Source organism: Lepidochelys olivacea (genome assembly GCF_965140295.1).
Source record: "Lepidochelys olivacea isolate rLepOli2 genome assembly, chromosome: 11".
NCBI classification, from domain to species: domain Eukaryota; kingdom Metazoa; phylum Chordata; order Testudines; family Cheloniidae; genus Lepidochelys; species Lepidochelys olivacea.
Window position 1 is genome coordinate 57,435,781 of NC_140421.1, and position 18,538 is coordinate 57,454,318.

General features: G+C 45.0%; 1 protein-coding gene across 4 annotated transcripts in view; it reads left to right on the forward strand.

The window, feature by feature from the left end:
• The first annotated feature begins 97 nt into the window (after positions 1 to 97).
• Positions 98 to 18,538, forward strand: part of LOC311528356 (MOB-like protein phocein) — a 32,711-nt gene continuing 14,270 nt past the window's right edge. The window contains exons 1-4 of one of the 4 annotated variants that reach the window (XM_084643312.1): positions 227 to 381; positions 3,334 to 3,498; positions 4,605 to 4,694; positions 5,386 to 5,630. In XM_084643312.1, the coding sequence (XP_084499438.1) occupies positions 379 to 381; positions 3,334 to 3,498; positions 4,605 to 4,694; positions 5,386 to 5,436 (309 nt within the window). In that variant the 5' untranslated portion in view covers positions 227 to 378 and the 3' untranslated portion in view covers positions 5,437 to 5,630. Of the gene's footprint in view, positions 382 to 3,333; positions 3,499 to 4,604; positions 4,695 to 5,385; positions 5,631 to 18,217; positions 18,388 to 18,538 lie in introns of those variants that run through there. The other 3 variants (XM_084643313.1, XM_084643311.1, XM_084643308.1) reach the window with 3 other exon arrangements.

An 18,538-nucleotide genomic window follows, 5' to 3' on the forward strand; every position in this document is an offset into this window, starting at 1 on the left:
ATCAAACAGGTTTTGGGGCCTCCCAATTCCAGAACCTTCTGGAAAGCTCATGCTCGCCACAGGTCAAAGGTGGTATTACGTCACTTCCGGGTGTCGGCCCGATGCAGGGTGTAACGAGGAACTATTGAGGCTCGTGTTCGGCTCTGCTGTAAAGAGAATCCGGTTCTAGCGCGTAAGGCGCCTGCAAGAGTAAAAAATAAACGTGGAAATAACGTGTCTTCTCGGGACAACGGAAATAGCCCCGCCTTCCCGCGCGCGGCGCCAGAGGGGAGGTGGTGGCGCATGCGCAGTCAGAGTGGCACCCCCCACGTGTATTAGGTGTGGGTCCGCGGCGCTCCGTTACTCACAGCACGGTGAGCGGGAGGGACTCGGTGCGCCATGGTGAGTGTCTCCCTCTCCTCGCGCGGCCCGGCCGGGGGCCCTTGGGCCGGGCTTGCGCGGAGGGGGGGGCGCGCTGCGGCAACTAGCGCGGGGTAGGTGGGAGGGACGCAGGTAGGGGCCGCGCTCCGGCTTCTCTCCAGCACGTTGTGGTGGGAAGGGAGGGAGCTGCTCTGGGCGCCCCGCCATTGCCGCCCTTGGGCTGCGGGCCTGTGCGGGCACGGGGACCATCGGGTCTTCCGCCCCCCCCCCCTCGCAGCCAGCGGGCACGGGGGCCATCGGGTCTCCCCCCCCCCCCCCTCGCAGCCAGCGGGCACGGGGGCCATCGGGTCTCCCCCCCCCCCCCTCGCAGCCAGCGGGCACGGGGGCCATCGGGTCTCCCCCCCCCCCTCGCAGCCAGCGGGCACGGGGGCCATCGGGTCTTCCGCCCCCCCACCCCCCCCGCAGTGATGAGCGCATGGGCGTTGGTGGGTTGCGTGGCCTAGCACCGGGCAAGGCTGCACCTCATGCCTCGGAACCTAGTCCTCCAGTCCGTCTTTGGCGGGCTTGCTGAGCCAGCCTTTCCGCCCCCCCTTGAGAAGTTAAGCCAGTGATCCGATATAAACACCAGCTGAATAGGAGCTGAGATTGTAGCAAAACACCATGTTCTTGCTGTGTGCTGGTGGAAACAAATGTGTCTAACTTCTGGCTACCATAAGTAGTTGTGAAATGAAAGGCAGCATGCCTTTGTAATGGAATTTGCTGTCAGGAGCCTCTGAAGTGAACATGTATTCCAAGTTGACCTGTAACTTACCCAGCAACAATCTTTTTAAATTAATTAAACTATTTTTTCTCTTTTTGGCCTATCCATGAAAGTGACCTTGGATGGTTACAAGGTCATTTAGATACAGTAGAAACTGCTACACCGATAGAAACAGAGAGAACAAGGATGTTCTTCTCTTCAAATGTTTTTGCTTTGTCACCTATCAGAAACAATGTTGTTTAAAAAAAAATAGAAGCAAGACTTAATACACTGACAGAGTGAGCTCATATTAGGCATCTGTAATGTGTCTTTAGACAATGCTAAAGCCTACAGAGTTTGAGGAAAAAATTCCTTTTGCCTTTTTTCTGCTATTGTATCAGAGGGGTAGCTGTGTTACTGTATCCACAAAAACAACAGGAGTTTTAAAAAGGTAACTCCCTTCTCTTTATGTGCCAATATATATTTATGCCCGTAGCTGTAATTTTCACTCCATGCATCTGAAGAAGTGGGGTTTTTATCCACAAAAGCTTCTGCTCAAATAAATGTTAGTCTTTAAGATGCCACCAGACTCCTTGTCGTTTCTTATATTGATTCTTCCCTCATGCTGTCTTTCCTGTGAGAGAAATTACTGATTCAAAAAAACAGGATTTAGTATAAAAGCCCCTAAATGCTTAAATCTAAGTTACTTAAACTAAGTGTTTTCAGCATGTTGATAGTGTTGCCCATGTCTTAATAGAAATGGGGGATGATCCACAATTAGCTAATACTTTTGTGAATAACAGCTACCTGCTTCCAAGTAGCTCTGCTTCTGTTAGTAGCACTGGTCTGTGAAGACAGTTCTTATTCTTTTCTTGTGTAGCAGCAACCCCTAATGGAGGGACCTCATCTTGTTCCTTCTCCTAGTTTCCAGCTGCTTCTACAAGTGTCCAGGCTGTGGCGTCCAGACATCTGTAGAAGCAACTGGAAAGGAGCAGGGAGCCAGCACCATGTGACCTGGCAGTTCTCCACAGGCCACAACTTGATTATTTTTTAACTAAAACGTGTTCCCACTCCCTGTGCCTCCCTTTCTCGTGTTGCTTGCTTAGTGAAGTTGTAGGGATGGCAGACTGGTATGTGGCTTCTGCTCTGTGATCTCAAACACTATTACCTGCTGACTCAGTAGTTAAGACTGACATTGACAGCCCTAGGCTGGTAACATTTTTACCATTGCCTCCTGCTAACTTCAGTTCAAAATAATTGCAATCCTCAGTGCTAGCTTCGGGTTTCCTTTCTCCATCCTAAGCTGCTTTCCCCCTCCTGCTGTCTGTTTCTTCTCCAAGAAGCAAAGTGGCAATGTTTGTAATATACTTAAATGTATCATATGTTAAATTTTACACAAAATTATAAATCTTAACACTTTTGTAAAAATCACTGGACGGTATCTGCAAAACTTTTTGCAGATAATGGCATTCCTTCAAACATTTTTTTGTACACCTTATCTCAAACTTCAAAAGCTGGCAAAAGTAGATGAGTTAATAGTCTTCTCTCCCAAATAACTTAGCACAAAATTGTACCTTAATTATTGTATGGATTGTAGACTTGAATATTTCAAAAGCCTTGACCAACATGTGACATGCTTAATCTTTGCTTCTTGGTTTTGAAGCATTCAGCTAAAATAACTACGCCAACTGTTCCACAAGTGTCTTATATCTTAGCTATAGGTGACTCTGATTTCAATCTGTATGTGAACTGCATTTAATCAGAAGTAATTAATCTTAATAACATATATTATGCTTTTTAGATCTACAGAGGTTTAAACTACATAAGGTTTCCCTGAAGCTTTCCTCATCTGTTAATGTTTTAAGTTACCTTAGGCAGTTATTTAAAATTTATTTAAAATTCTGTGCATTTTAACTGTTAAACTTGTCTATTGCACATATTGAGACTAGGAGCCTATTCCTTCTATAGACTTATGGGATACCTTCTTACAACAATAATTTAGCTCTGTTTTTGCTTAAATATTAACTTACTTTTGGGCCTAATACAGAGAGCTGCTGAGTACCTGCAACCTTCATTGATGCCAGTGGGAGTTCCAGGTGTTTAGAATCCAGTCCTTAGTTTGCTATTTAAATAGTAAAATCATGGTTTTGGAACTTTGGATTGCAATTTTGTTGCAGTCTCAAATGTGAATGGGCCCTTTTTATATACAAAAATACCAAATTCTATTTTAACAGGCAGGGAAAGCATTTAGGAAGTTTCTTCCCCTGTTTGACCGTGTTCTGGTTGAAAGATGTGCAGCTGAGACTGTATCCAAAGGAGGCATCATGCTTCCGGAAAAATCTCAAGGAAAAGTGCTACAAGCAACAGTAGTAGCGGTTGGATCAGGATCCAAAGGAAAGGTAAATATGTCCAGATTTTGCACCATGCGAACGTTTTTGGATAAAAGAAATAAAAGTGGAATGTTATCTGGAAAAAAAAATCAAAATAGCTAAAGGATGTTTGTCATTAAATTTATATTGTGTCTGATCAGAACAATAAGTATAATATTTTGAAGAGGAAGATGTCTCCTCCCCCTTCCCCCCCCCCCCCCGCCCCAATTGATTTTTGACTGGTTTTGCTGGCCCTGCTCAGTCATATGGTGCCGCATGGCCCCATCCTGCACAGCAGCTTCTGGAGCCTGCAAGCTGTGGCTGTGGGGAGAGGCAGTGGAAAACAGCTGGGAGCTGTGTGGTGAGTTGCTGCTTTTACTGCTGCCTCTCCATGCAGAGCTAACACCTGGGAGCTTCAGAGAGGGGACACTGAGGGTAAAGGGGGGGGGGGGCGTGACTCAAGCTATTGGGCGGGAAGTGAACCTTTACATTCTGGCCCTGTCCTGATGCCCAGAAGACTAGACATCTCTGGCAGAAGCCCCTAACCTCACCACCCCGCCACAGGCAGTCTGGTATGTGGAGAACGGGCAGGCCTGGGGGGCTCTGCAAGCCGCACTTTAACGGTAAAAGAGCCGCATGCGGCTCACAAACTGGTTTGTCCAGTAAGACTATATGGTAACCATGTGGGGGTAGGGCAAAAAATGAGTCAACTAAATGACCAGAGGGGCAGAGTTTTTCCCCCAAGATGGGCCCAGCTGACACACATGACACACCCAGACTCGGGCACCAACACAAGCATAACAAAGAAACAGGAACTGGGTTGTCCTAGGGGTTTTTTAAACTCTCTACTTCTGGGGGGATTTTTTTTTGTCTGTATTGTTACAGGCATACTTGCTAACAGGTATTTGAAATAAATTACCAAAACTATTGAAACTGGCATGATTATATTGTGGTGTTTTGACAAATAAAATAGGCAGAATTTGAATGTACTGTGCAGATTCCCCCAAGATTAGTACTTCCGCTGCGAAACAGTTAGTAAATATATTCTGCTTAAATTTTCCTAAATAACTGTGTGTGGTTATGAACAAATGTAAGATATTTCTAGAAACTTATGAGGGTTTTTCCTTCCCCTTTAGAGTGGAGAGATTCAGCCAGTTAGTGTAAAAGTTGGTGAGAAGATTCTGCTGCCAGAATATGGCGGTACTAAAGTAGTACTGGAAGACAAGGTTTGTTTGCTGAACTTTATAATTGCAAGCTAAATTGGTTTACTAATATTCAGGATTATTTTAAAATCCTTCTAGCTAATAGGCCATGTGAAAAAATGAATAGTGTTGTTGACAAACTGAATGACCGATACAACTGCTAATATTCAAATTGAGGAGCATCAAGCTGGCCCTGTGGCTTTTGCACACTACACATCTGTGATCCTCTGCTGTGAGAGAAACACTTCTGCCCCTGACATTTCCCCATACCTGCAGAGAGAAAGTGGTTCTCTTTACCTGTCAACTTATCTTGGGAGGAAAAAAATATAGAGGGCTGACTGCAATGTCCTCCTTGCTGAGGAGGAGAGACGATTCCAGAGCCTTCTATCACTAAATGTTACTGCTCCCATGAATTCGTGAACATGGTCTCCGAGGATGCTCCTGCCAGGAAAATTTACCCCAGAGCCTTGCACAAAGGGGTGAAAAAATCCCCAGGAATGAAAGAAACATAGTGACAGGCTCTCGGGGCAACAGATATTTATAAAAGTCCTTGGGTTAATAGTTCCTTTGATTGTGTAGTATTGGCTTCAGCCATCAGCAATAAATCAATCTCAGTAACTACAATATTTAGTGCTACTGACCCTGGAGACAGTTACTAGTTCTGTGAGATTTGGCTGCAACAGATATAAACTTATTTTTTTCTCTCCATTTGCAGGAGTATTACTTATTTAGAGACGGTGACATTCTTGGAAAGTATGTGGACTAAATTTCTCAAATGGCTGCAGTATCATGAAGTTGTCCATTCCACTAAAGTGCTGAAATCTTTTTCCATCATGTAAATAATTTCCTGTTCTTTATTTTATAATAAACAGATAACCAGTCTCTATGAAAATAACTCCTACAGTTCCATTGTAGTGATGCAAACACTTCAAAATAAAGGAATGTGTACAGTCAGAGAAACACATGTTCATTCTTATTTTGGAGTTCCATTGAACAGTTCAAAGTGCTGCTGTTAGTTTGAATTTTTGTAACTTTTCCAGATTGCAGAAAATTCAATTTCGATACCCTCTAAACTGTCCTGAATTTTTAAATTTTATTTTAAAGGAATTTTAGAATGGTGGGGTGTTTTTGTTTTTGCTGCCTTATAGATGTTTGTGTGGTTTCATTGTTCATCTGCTTCTCTTACTGCTCCCCAGAAACAGTGAAACTGACTACATCCAAATATGACTTCCATGCATACCTGCAGTACAGTTGTACTGGTAACAAACACTATGTTTCCAAAAAAAATAGACTAAGAGCTGGAAGGACTAAACCCCCTCCGCAGAGGAGTGCTACAGAGATTATTTTATTGTAATTGCTGAACTAGGTGAAACTCCTTTTCTTGTTCAACCTACCCGTGGCAACCTCTTTTCTGGTTTAATATGAACCAGACATCTTCTATAGAAACATTACAATTGTTGCTTAATATAAAAGTTATACATTCACACAAAGACGTTGTGTAGGCAGAGGCGTTGAATATTCATGTTATACAGTAGAATCTTATTAATATGCTGTCTATCCACTCCGCAAAATTATGTTCTGTAATGAAGCTTAATGTCAATAAGATGACAACGTTTTTAAAAAACATACTTCAGTGCATTTCTATGGCCTTACTGCTAGATTTGAGTCCTGTTACCTTCTGTAAAGACACAACCACTGGAGCAGAATTATCTTATCAACTGGGGATATACAGAGGTCTTCCAAGGGGTACCTCAACTCATCTAGATAGCTGCCTGGTTTTACAGCAGGCGACATAAAAAGCACTAGTGAAGTCAGTACAAACTAAAATTTCATCCAGACAATGACTTGTTTATACTGCTTTATACACTGAAGTGTAAACACAATATTTATATTCCAGTTGATTCATAATTATATGGTAAAAATGAGAAAGTAAGCAAATTTTCAGTAATAGTGTGCTGTGACACTTTTGAATTTTTGTCTGACTTTGTAAGCAAGTAGTTTTTCAATGAGGTGAAACTTTGGGTATGCAAGACCAATCAGACTCTTGAAATGCGTACCCTAGTCTGGAAAGGTTGAGACAGTGCTGTACTCCCCCCCCACCTTGGCCTTTTCTGTGATGCACCCTGTCAGCAGTCAGTGAGGTTGAAGTTTGCTACTCCCTTCTTCCACCAGCAGCAAAGTGTGGTTTTAATTTATCCAAGATATGTACTGTGATTTAGACCAGTGGTTCTCAACCAATGGTCTATGACCCCAGTGGGGCCTTGGGCTTGAATCTCTGTGTCCCGTTGCTCCCCGTGGGGCAGAAGCCATGAGCAGAGTTGCAGGGGCATGGGAGTGTTAAGTCCAGGACTGCCTAGCTCTGACACTGCAGTTTTGGGGGCATCTCCCTACCTCTTCCCTGGCATCTGAGGCCCCAACCCATGTTCAGGTAGGAGGTGGGAAGCAACTGCTGCTCTGCTCCATGGTACCAGTCAGGTAGCTGCGGCATTCCCCTGTTTCCCGCTGGTGCCCAGCGTTGCAGCTGCTCCTTAGCTCCCAGCCTCCTGTGAATGCTCATGCAGCTTATAAGAGCCGTCCAGGTCAGGGATCTAGCTCCATGTCTGGCAGAGCTCTTGGGGAGCAGCAACTGCAGGGGAGTTATCTCGGCCCCCTACATTAGGGTTAACCAAGACCCATAACAAATTTAGCCCTCCTATGTGTTGGTTTATGAACATGGTTGTTGGATGAGGGAACCAAGTTAGGCTTCAGCTTGTGTGTGTTGGGTTTGGCTTTTTGTAATGGCCCTCTAGGTGGCCAGGGCTTGGAAGTTACTGGCTCACAATAGGCTGGGTTTAAAGGCTTTTCCCATCATGTAGTGTATGGACTACAAAGAAAATAGCACTGTGGTGGTTTTGAGGTATTTGTCAATCCAGAAGCATATTCCAGAACATACAGTGGTGGTTCATTTATACAGACATAGCATTCTTATACGGTAAATATTATCCAGCCATGATTTAATTTTAACTGAAGTAACATTTTTTTCCTTAAGCAACCAACCCTTGCACTCAGCTTTTTTGGGGGGTAAGAAAATAACTTCTTCAAAAGGAGATTCAAGGTCACTCAAACTTAACAGTGTGTAAACCTTTATACAGAAAGTTCCTTTTCAATAGGGAAGCTTAATATTTGGCTGCCCAGACCTGATTTAATTTTGTGTTCATTGAATTTATTTACATCCTAAATGGAATTCTGATTCCTGTGGGGTTTTTCTGAAGCAAAAGAAACAGGTGCAGTTGTTACTACTACTGACAAAACTTTAACAGTAATAGTATGAAAAATACTGCTACTTATAAAAAAGCCAGTCTGCATATTAGACGACCAAAATAACTGTGAAATCAAAGTTCCAAGAAAAATGTAAGGAAATTATGAGCCCAATCCTGTGCCCCTTGAAATGAATTGCAACAGGCTAGAACTTTTATTTAAAAAATGCTGCTTTTATGCTCTAAATATCGTGAGTTGAGGGTTTAATGGTCTAAACTTCAGGACTGAAATAGCTGGACTTCCTGGAACCATAACTGTATTTTGTATTGATCGTATGTTGATAATGTTAGCTCAGTCTTTTGATCTTCCAAGGTAGATAAGGATTGCCAACTGTGGCTCTTTTGGAGGAGACCTTAAGTCAAGACCCCCTGTGGTTTATGTGTGGACATTCATGATCTCACGTGGCCTGGTGTCTTTAGCCAAAATGCTCCCTGCCCCAATTTTGTAGTATCGGTTGGTTACCACCACCTCTTCATAGACATCTGCTTGCATTTCAGTGGGTCTGCATCCAAATTAGGCAAAATCATGTGGTCATTACCAGTCTGAGACAAACTCCTATTGACTTGTCTGATAGTCTGCAAGGTGGTTTAGAATGAAAGCTGCTGAATAAAATGCAAAGTCATGTATTAGCATTTATTAGCCTAAACACTTGAAAGCTGCCCCCTTTCAATTTTACCTTCATGATTCCAGTGATGCATTTTATTTCTGAAACGGAAGATTACTGTACCCTAACTGTTTTAAAACCAACTGATTGTGCAACCCAGTGCTAATAAGCAAATGCACCTTCTGCTGTCACAGCAATTATGATGCAATCACTTATCTTCTATGATAATGCTTGTGTTCTGGGATTTAAACAGGTCACATGTTAAGTTGAATCTTTGAGCTGGCTGAGATTTAAAATATTAACAGCCTAGTTTGTTTCTGTAAGCTAACTATTCATAGATAAGAACTGGGGTGGAGATTGTCTTTTAATGTAGGTCACTAGGTAAGCCTAATATTTGAGAGTCCCTCTAAATAAGAGTCTTTTAAAGATAAGATGCACACAGGGTTCTTCTTCGTAGTGGATATCTCTAGGGGCTTGATGCCTGGGAGACCTGAGGGATACAGGTTTCCTTAGCATATATCCCACTGATTATTTGTATTTAGTGACTAAGAGTCCTAGTCATGGACCAGGACACGATTGTGCTAGGTGCTGTACAAGCAGCCCAAAGTCGCTTGGATGTATTGAGCATGCTAATGTTGCTACTGGTACTTCACCCATTATTCTGCTCCCTCCTTATGTTTTCCGGTCTCTGAGATTTTCAGCACTTCTGAAAATCAGGCCACTTTTATGTAAGTGCCTAAAATGGATGTAGCTTCTTAACTTTATGTAATTGACAGAAAATTTGGGGGATTTAAGATCTGTTTTCTCATCCGAAAACTGGGATAATGCCTTCCTACTTGTTTGTGAAGTGTGTTGTGGTTCTTGGGGGAAAAAAGAGTATTATAGTTTACAAGTGCAAAGTGATAGTGTGTCCCTGAATTCACTCTGCACTATAAATAAAGTGATTGATGGGCCAATATGCACAGATTACATATAAGGTGAAGGTTGTTGGTTTTTTTGTTTTTTTTTTTTTGCAAGGCTATCACTGGGGGCAGGGACAGGATGACTTAGCAACTGTGATTTATCTGCCACTGTCCTATCAATCTGAAGTCAATGACTGTGCCAATAGTTACCCCTCAGGCTTTCTTGGGGGAAGGGCAGCCACTTGTTAAAAATTCTCACTTCCAGCTTTCAGAGGAGCAGCCTGTTAGTCTGTATTCGCAAAAAGAAAAGGAGTACTAGTGGCACCTTAGAGACTAACCAATTTATTTGAGCATAAGCTTGCGTGAGCTACAGCTCACTTCATCGGATGCATCCAATGAAGAGAGCTGTAGCTCACGCAAGCTTATGCTCAAATAAATTGGTTAGTCTCTAAGGTGCCACTAGTACTCCTTTTCTTTTCACTTCCAGCTGTTTATCCCATATCAGAGGTTGTCTGTTTCTTCCTCTGCTTTTTAGACTACTGGTAAGTGAAATGGGGAGGTATGGGTACTTTCTGTTCACCCCTGCACTTTCTCCCCAGCCTTTCGATAACTACATCGGATTGTGGGAGTGGGGACATAGGTATGCCTTTCAAACTTCATTCCCGTTCTGCCACCTTACAGATGTTGCCTAGAAGCAGCTGTATTATCTTCAGGAAACTTTGTTGCCCTAGCTGGCTCCTTCCTCTGTGATGATGAGGCAGGAATGTGCCTTGGTGAGGCTTCTGTGTGAAAAAGCACATTACAGCCAGAAGCCCTAACCCTGCAAAAATAACAAGAACATAAGAGCAATCATACTGGTTCAGACCAAAGGTCCAACTAGCCAAGTATCCTGTCATCTGACAGTGGCCAGTGCAAGGTGCCCCCGAGGGAATGAACAGAACAAGTAATTGTCAAGTGATCCATCCCCTGTCGCCCATTCCCAGCTTCTGGCAAACAGAGGCTATGGACACTATCCTGCCTAACAGCCATTGATGGGCCTATCCTCCATGAACTTAGCTAGTTCTTTTTTGAAACCTGTTATAGACTTGGCCTTCACAACATCCTTTGCCAAGGAGTTCCACAGACTGACTGCATTGTGTGAAAAAAATACTTCCTTTTGTTTGTTTTAAACCTGCTGCCTATTAATTTCATTTGGTGACCCCTAGTTCTTGTGTTAGGAGAAGGAGTAAATAACACTTATTTACTTTCTCCACACCAGTCCTGATTTTATAGACCGCTATCATATCCCCCCTTAGTTGTCTATTTTCCACATTGAAAAGTCCCAGCCTTATTAATCTCTCCTCATATAGAAGCCGTTCCATACCCCTAGTCATTTTTGTTGCCCTTTTCTCAACCTTTTCCAATTCCAGTATATCTTTTTTGAGATGGGGCGACCACATCTGCACGCAGTATTCAAGATGTGGGCGTACCCTGGATTTATATAGAGGCAATATGATATTTTCTTACTCTCCCTTAATGATTCCCAACATTCTGTTCACTTTTTTGACTGCCACTGCACATTAAGTGGATGATTTCATTAATATTAAATAAATTGGCCAAATACTCTGACTTTCACTCATGAAAAATGAGGGTGCAGGTTTAAAAAAAAAAAAGTGAAATGATTCTTTAAATATTCATCTACTTGGTAAAATTTAACATGGTTGGACAAATGCCAGACATAAGTAACTAAATACTGGGAGGGAGAGAGGCTTAAAATCCCACTTAAGACTTCTTGGTTAAAAAAATACCATTAATTTCTTTTCTCTTTGACTTGCAAGAACTATGAACTGGTTGTAGATGGATAGAGCTGATACTAATTGCCTTCTGACATACGTGTTCTTCAGCTTGATTTATTTGCATTTTGGAAGCTCTGCTGTCCTTGAATTTAAAGTCAGGGACAAGCAGCTGTCAAAACCCTAACTTCTGTGCTTCAAATTTTAGCTAACCTTTAGAAAGTATGGAAAGGAAAAAGATCAGTACCTAGTGGCAGGGGAACCCCTGCAGCTAATGAGTGGGTCTGCCTTGTGCCATGCTTCGCAGAGCAGAATGCCATCTTTCAAGGCATTAACTTTGGATTGTATGAGGTCTAAAGAGGATGGAATATGAACCCAGATATTTTTACTTAATCCTTCATTGTAGGCCACCATTTTCCCCCTCTAATTTTATCACCCAGTTAGGGAAAAAGGGTTTCCCTCCTGTCTAGGGTTGGGAGGGTACCCTTTCCTGGTGTTCTGTATTAGCCAAACAAACACAGATCCGATGAAGTGAGCTATAGCTCATGAAAGCTTATGCTCAAATAAATTGGTTAGTCTCTAAGGTGCCACAAGTACTCCTTTTCTTTTTGCGAATACAGACTAACACGGCTGTTACTCTGAAACACAGAGTCATGACTCTTAGATAAAATGAGGCACTTTAATGTGAGCAAGTATGATAGCTGAAGGGCTCACCAATTCCTACACAGGAAAATGGCGAAGCCCAGAACAAAGAACAAGGTAGAGCTTTTATAGCTTGATTCAACATACTTTGTGATATCTCTTCCAGTTCAAACTGCTCAAACCCTGTCTGTCTGAGTCCTGAGGTATGAACATGGAGGCCCATCCCTATAAGGAATTCTTTCCCCAAGGGGGGAATCCAGCAGCGAGTCGGTGAGGGGTGTACTAACTCCGCATAAGCCGGAATCAAGGCTCTACAATAGCCACTTGCCCCTGGTAACTGGTGGAGTTGTTTTTTTGTGGTAGGCCTAGGCATGCCCAGAACGCTATTAATCCTGTCTTGAGTGAGCGCAGTAGAGGTATAAGAAATACGGTGCCCTAAGTATTCCACCTTGGGTTGGGCAAACTGTAGCTTGGAAAGCACTACTTTGTGACCTTTTTCGGCCAATGCACAAAGAAGGATTCGAGTATCTTGTACACAGGCATCCTTGGCTGTAGAGCATAACAGATCATCAACATACTGTATCAAAGTAGAAACCATAGCCAACGAAATAGAGTCCAGATCTTGCTTTAAATACTGGCTGAAGATGGTAGGGCTCTCCCTGTATCCCTGAGGGAGGCGGGTCCACATGTATTGACGTCCGTCAAAGATAAAGGCAAATAGGAACTGTGAGTCTGGGTGCACAGGAATGCTGAAAAATGCCTAATAGATTCGCAGGACAGGAGGTCGCAATTAAAAAGCTACGATCCTCCGATAACAGGCCAAGCTGGACCATTTGCTCAGCAGTTAGAGGAAGGGTGCATAAGGTGCCACCAACGCCTATAGCCTTTACAGTTGCAGAAGTAGTAGGAAGGTTGGGGTCCTGTAGAGTACTTCTATCTGCTCCGGTGTCAACTAACATTGAATAAGTTTTTCCTCCCACTACAACGGGAAGTTCCGGATGGTTTGCATCCAGCTGCACTGTCCAAGAAGTGGAGGGGGTTTCTGGCGGGGGGAGTGAAGCATTGTGGGCGGCTAGCTTTCAATCAGTACCTCCTTCTTCTCGCCCCCTTTCCTGAACCCTTTGGTAGGCTTGCATAAGAGGGTCAGCTGACTGGGGGGGGGGGGCGGTAATTCGGGCACTGGGCAGCCCAGTGTCCCTTTTGTCGGCACCGCCGGCACTCATCTGGCCCTGCCCTTCCAGGCTGTGGCTGGAAGTTCTGACCTTGTGGTCCCCATCCCTGGGTAGAGCTGCCTTCCCTTCCGCCTCGTCCCCGAAAGCCTCCCCTCCTACAGCTGGCGTCTCGTCCCCGAGGGCCGTCTCGGAACCCTTGCAACTGCAGATTAAGAAGCTTTTCAGACCTCCTAGTGTAATTTCTTTCTATTCTTCCAAGCATGGGCTGCTAAACCCACCACCTCCTCCAGCGTTTTGTTTTCATAAGCTGGTTGACTACACGCAGACTTCCGAGCGAATGGCAATAAATTTTTTACATACTGGTCGATCACTTGTGTTTTTGCTACAGGGGAGGTTGGATCTAAGCCGCCATGGTTTTTCAAAACCTTACAAAGATGGTGGAAAAATTCCCGTGGATGTTCATCGTGCTTCTGAACACATGCACCTACCTTTCCCCAATCATAAACAGGCTTAGACATCTCCTCTAATGCTTCTAAAATTCGCTTTCTCATATTATTCCACACACGAACATTCTCTGGAACATCCCAATCCATTTCAGGTTTCTCTTGCTGATAAGCCTCCTTGCCTTGTACCGTCTCTCTGGCTTTCTTAAACACCGTTGCCTTCTCACCCTCACTTAGCACTTGATTTAAAACCATCTCTACATCATCATAATTACAATTATACATTGTGAAAATACCCTTCAACTTTTTAATAAATTCTTCCGGACACTTTCAAAGTGGGGGAAAAGTAGCAGACCAATTCATTAGATCCGTGCTGGTAAAAGGGACATACACCATTTGCGTTCCCCCCACACCACTTGGCAGTTGTCGCATAGGCATTTGGACTGCACTAGCCATCACAGCACCAATAACTTTTGCCTGAGGTGTGTCTTGAGAGCGGGTTTTAGCGGGCGTCGCATCACTGGGGTGTTGCGGATCAAGATGTGCTACCTCCCTTGTAGAGGTGCCAGCCTCCTGAGCATCCCTCTGCTCTGTGTCAGATGTGGGTGCATCAGTAGTGAGTGGGAGAGCGGGGCCGCTCCTCTCCCTGTAGTGCGCCCAGTCACTCTCCGGGGACATGAGTGCGTCGGGGCTGGGCTGCGGTACCCCACCCCATATCCAGGTACATTCTTCCAATGGTATAGGATCCCCTGCTTCCTTCAATGGGAGTTGGGGATAAACAGACTTTGGCGTTTTTGGCTTACCGGTCAGCATCACCGGATCCTGGATTATAGGGTGGAGGCTACACGGCTTTAAGTTTTTCTACCTCAATTCGTAAACTAGTAGTTACACTGGCGCTTTTGCGCTGTTCGGCCTCTCTTATCCATACATCAGAATACTTAAGTTGCCGCGGTTTCAAATCACGCAGTACTTTCCGTAATTGAACAACAGTATGTAACTCAAATGTTCCTTCCCCCGGCCAGCGATTTCCTGGCTCCAGGTCGTCTTGCATCATTTCCACCCAGGGACCTTGACTCAAAAATATAAACTTATATACAGTTTTGTTGCTATCCGATTGTAAGGCCTTGATATCCCTATCATAATGTTTTAACATATAGCCCAGGGGCGTAGAAGGATCAACAGTTCATTATGACCCCCCTCCCAACTTTTCCCAAAGACAGAACCCCTGACTGTTGTCAAGACAATCACAAAGGAAAAATTCAGAACTCACCAAGTTCCCACCGGCTGGTGTTCACCAATAGGTCCGGACCCTAGTGCTTTTAGGGACGCCTTATTTTGCCAAAACGGTGGGTGGAAGCGAGACAGGAAGCCTTCAGGGTTAAAGCAACCCAGGTGCCGGCAAGAAGGATTCAGAGCCCCGACCGTCCACCGGTCCAGAGAAGCGGCAATCCCGGATGAGCCCCCAAATTGTTAGGGAAAAAGGGTTTAGCTCCCGTCTAGGGTTGGGAGGGTAGCCTTCCCTGGACTTCTGTATTAGCCAAACAAACACAGAGTCATGACTCTTAGATAAAATGAGACACCTTTAATGCTAGCAAGTACAACAGCTGAAGGGCTCACCAATTCCTGCGCAGAGGAAAATGGTGAAGCCCAGAACAAAGAACAAGGTGGAGCTTTTATAGCTTGGTTCAACATACTTTGTGATATCTCTTCCAGTTCAAACCAGTCAAACCCTGTCTGTCTGAGTCCTGAGGTATGAACATGGAGGCCCATCCGTATAAGGAATTATTTCCCCAAGAGGGGAGTACAGGTTACACACAGTTCAAATTCTTTCTACCCATAAACATAGGGAAAAGACAGATAAGCATAGGAAAAAGACAGAAGCATAGCTTTATATGATTATAGGGTTGTTTTCTGGTTCTTTTCTTTATCAACCCTTCATATAGAAGTGCCATTTTCAACCTTTTGACTGAGAGAGCAAGCAATTGCTGCGCCTGGAATGCTGGCCTTCAATGTGCTTCGGGGGCAGGGAAACTAATGCAAACTGCATTAATGCACTAAACTGTCACTTGTTCAACATTACTAAGTACATCCTACATGGAACCACCAAGCCAGTCACACAGTCAGCTCCCTGAGGTAGTTTCCAGGTATATGCATTGGAGCCCTAAGGATCCCCTATTTCCCATCACTTTATCTTGCTCAGGTTTTGACTGTCAATCTGGCCACTGAGAACAGGACTCGCCTCTCTGTGAATGCTGTTAGTGACATTCCCCAATCTAAACAAAAACTCAGAATGATTTAACAGCAGGAACCAAAGTTTACAATGTAGATTATGAACACTTTAATGTTGGGAATAAGCAAAAGTAACACTAAATGTGCTATCAAACTGAAAATGACCCTGCAAGGGGTGCAAGGAAAAACTTTTTCAGCTTGAAAGTGTATCTCATTCAGAATTGATTTGATTGGTGCAATAAGAGTGCATGCTGTATGACCCTTATGCACCTTTACTGAAGGATGGAGGTTGCTACAAACATTTTGATGTAGCAAGATAATTTATTTACCTTTTCAATTGGTAAAAACTCCTTACCCCACCCCTCGTTTTTTATCTTCCTTGCTACCAAGATGTTCAGTCTCATCCACCTTCTGATCCATCTATCCTGTCCCATTCAGTCCCCCTCCCAAGTGGTTCTATTTTGCCTTCCACTCCCTACAGGCACAGCTGTCTCTGTCTTTTCCTTCTCTCTGTCCTCCATTAGCAGGCACGTTCCCCCTCCACCCCCAACCTCCAACCCCCATCTCAGCAGAATTTATTCTATCTTCCTTCCTCCTCTCTGCTTTCCATCCCCCCTGCTAGCACTCAGATAACAATGACGACAAGCATTGTATTAGACCCTGACAAGAATATTCCATCCCCATTCCCTCCTCCCTGTCCTACTGAAGCTGTTCTATCTCTGTGAGAGTTTTTTCCTTTGCTGGCTCTATTTCTACATCTGCATTTCTATATGCACCTCCAGTGACAGCTACTGTACCCAGGTCAGGCACTAGTGCAGGTGGGAGTGCCTGGCTTGGTTCACCCTAGAACCAAGGCCAACCCTTCTCATGCCTGCTCACTGCAGACATGGGGTACTTATTAGCCTTTCTATCCACTTCACTCTGAAGGGCCCTGAGATGCTTTGTGTCCATTTTGCCACTAACATCCTAGCTTAGTGGAAACCAGACCAGCTTTACAGCTCTATCTCTATCCTCCTAAAATATTGCTTTTATAATGTTTTGACACCTTTTGTTTTCTTCTGGTACTAAAAGAATTAAATTCCCCTTTAGTTACATTTTTCAGAGTAGCAGCCTGTTAGTCTGTATTCGCAAAAAAAAAAGGAGTACTAGTGGCACCTTAGAGACTAACCAATTTATTTGAGCATAAGCTTGCGTGAGCTACAGCTCACTTCATTGGGTGCATTCAGTGGATGCATCCAATGAAGTGAGCTGTAGCTCACGAAAGCTTATGCTCAGATACGTTTGTTAGTCTCTAAGGTGCCACAAGTACTCCTTTTCTTAAAAATTACATTATAAGTTTTTACTACTTTGTCACTTTAAATTTTTTCATGTAATTTCTAGTATTTCTAGAGAGGGGGAGACTGCTTTGCTCTGGACTTGTGCCCGCAATGCTATATTTCTGCACATAAAGACGTCTTGTTTTCAAACAACAATCTGGTTAGCTTACTAGCCTTTGGGTGCCAAGTTCACATCGGATAGAAGTAAGTATAACTTATTTTGTGGGAAGTTGTATGGTATTTCATGGAAGCTCTATGGCATGTGTTAGCCAGGAGGTCAGACTAGACGATGACAGTAGTCTCTTCTGGCCTAAGAATCTATGAATCCTACTAATTATTTTTGTGAGGCCAGGATCTTTTCTTAGGTAAAACTCCCTCATGTAGGTGTTTTGAGGCCATGTGTTCCTATCAGGTGACATGTAACTGAAGGGCAAACAGAGGGGAACATTTCTAAGACACCATGAATTTTCCTCTTGAGGAAAGTCAGAAAGGGGAAGCCATATTCCTTACCAACTATCTAAATACAAGCCCTGTAAGCACCAAGATAGGGACAAGATAGCTTTTCCTTGTGGTGTGGACTGGTCCAAGGATTACTTTTTATGAAAGAGAATCTCTGATTGGCGATGATGGTCTCCCCCAAGTCCTTAAGAGTTGTGACCCACCCTTGCTGAGACGGCTCCAGGGCAATTCTGAGTGGCCTGAGAGGCCAGGGACACTGTACCTGCCCCCTCCCCCCGGCTCTGAACCCGGGCCAAGTGCGGGCCTGCAGGCTGGGGGTGGCTGTGCACAACATGGGGGAGATCAGACGGGCAGGGGCCGTATTTGCTATGGGGCAAGGGGCAGTTGCCTCCTGACTTTCCCTAGGTCTAGTTGCACCGCCCCCCGGCCCGTCCCCTCACGGAGAGCCAGACCCCGACAAGGCCCCTGGAGACCCCGCCCACACCCCCCAGGCAGCTCGCTCGCTCCCGCCCTCAGCGCGCACAGCGGGCGCACCACTGGGCACCGCCCCCGCCTCTAGGGGGTTGTTCTAGCTGCCGCTGCCACTCCCGCCTCCTCGCCGGCTCTTCCTCCTGCCTCCCTCCTCGCGGAAGCTGTTTCACTCACAACCCTGCCCCCCCCCTCCCCTCCCCTTTCTGGGCGTCACGCAGGCTGTTCCATCTTCTTCCCACCCTCCCCACCACCAGCTGTTCCCGAACCTCCCTCCCTCTGCTCCCGCCGCGCCTGTTCCTCCCACTCTTCGTCAGTGGCTGCCGCATCCGGGTCCTGGCGCCGCTGTCACTATGGTCATGGCGGAGGGGACGGCTGTGCTGAGGCGGAACAGGCCGGGCACCAAGGCCCAGGTGAGGCGCCGCGCCCCAGCCGCCTCCTGCCCGCGCGGGGCTTGGGGCTGGCAGCAGCGGGCGGGCTGGGCCTGCTCGGCCGCCGCGCTCACGCGGGCTGGAGCCGGCGCGGTCGGTCCCGTCCCGGCGCGGAGCCGCTGGGCCTCCCCGG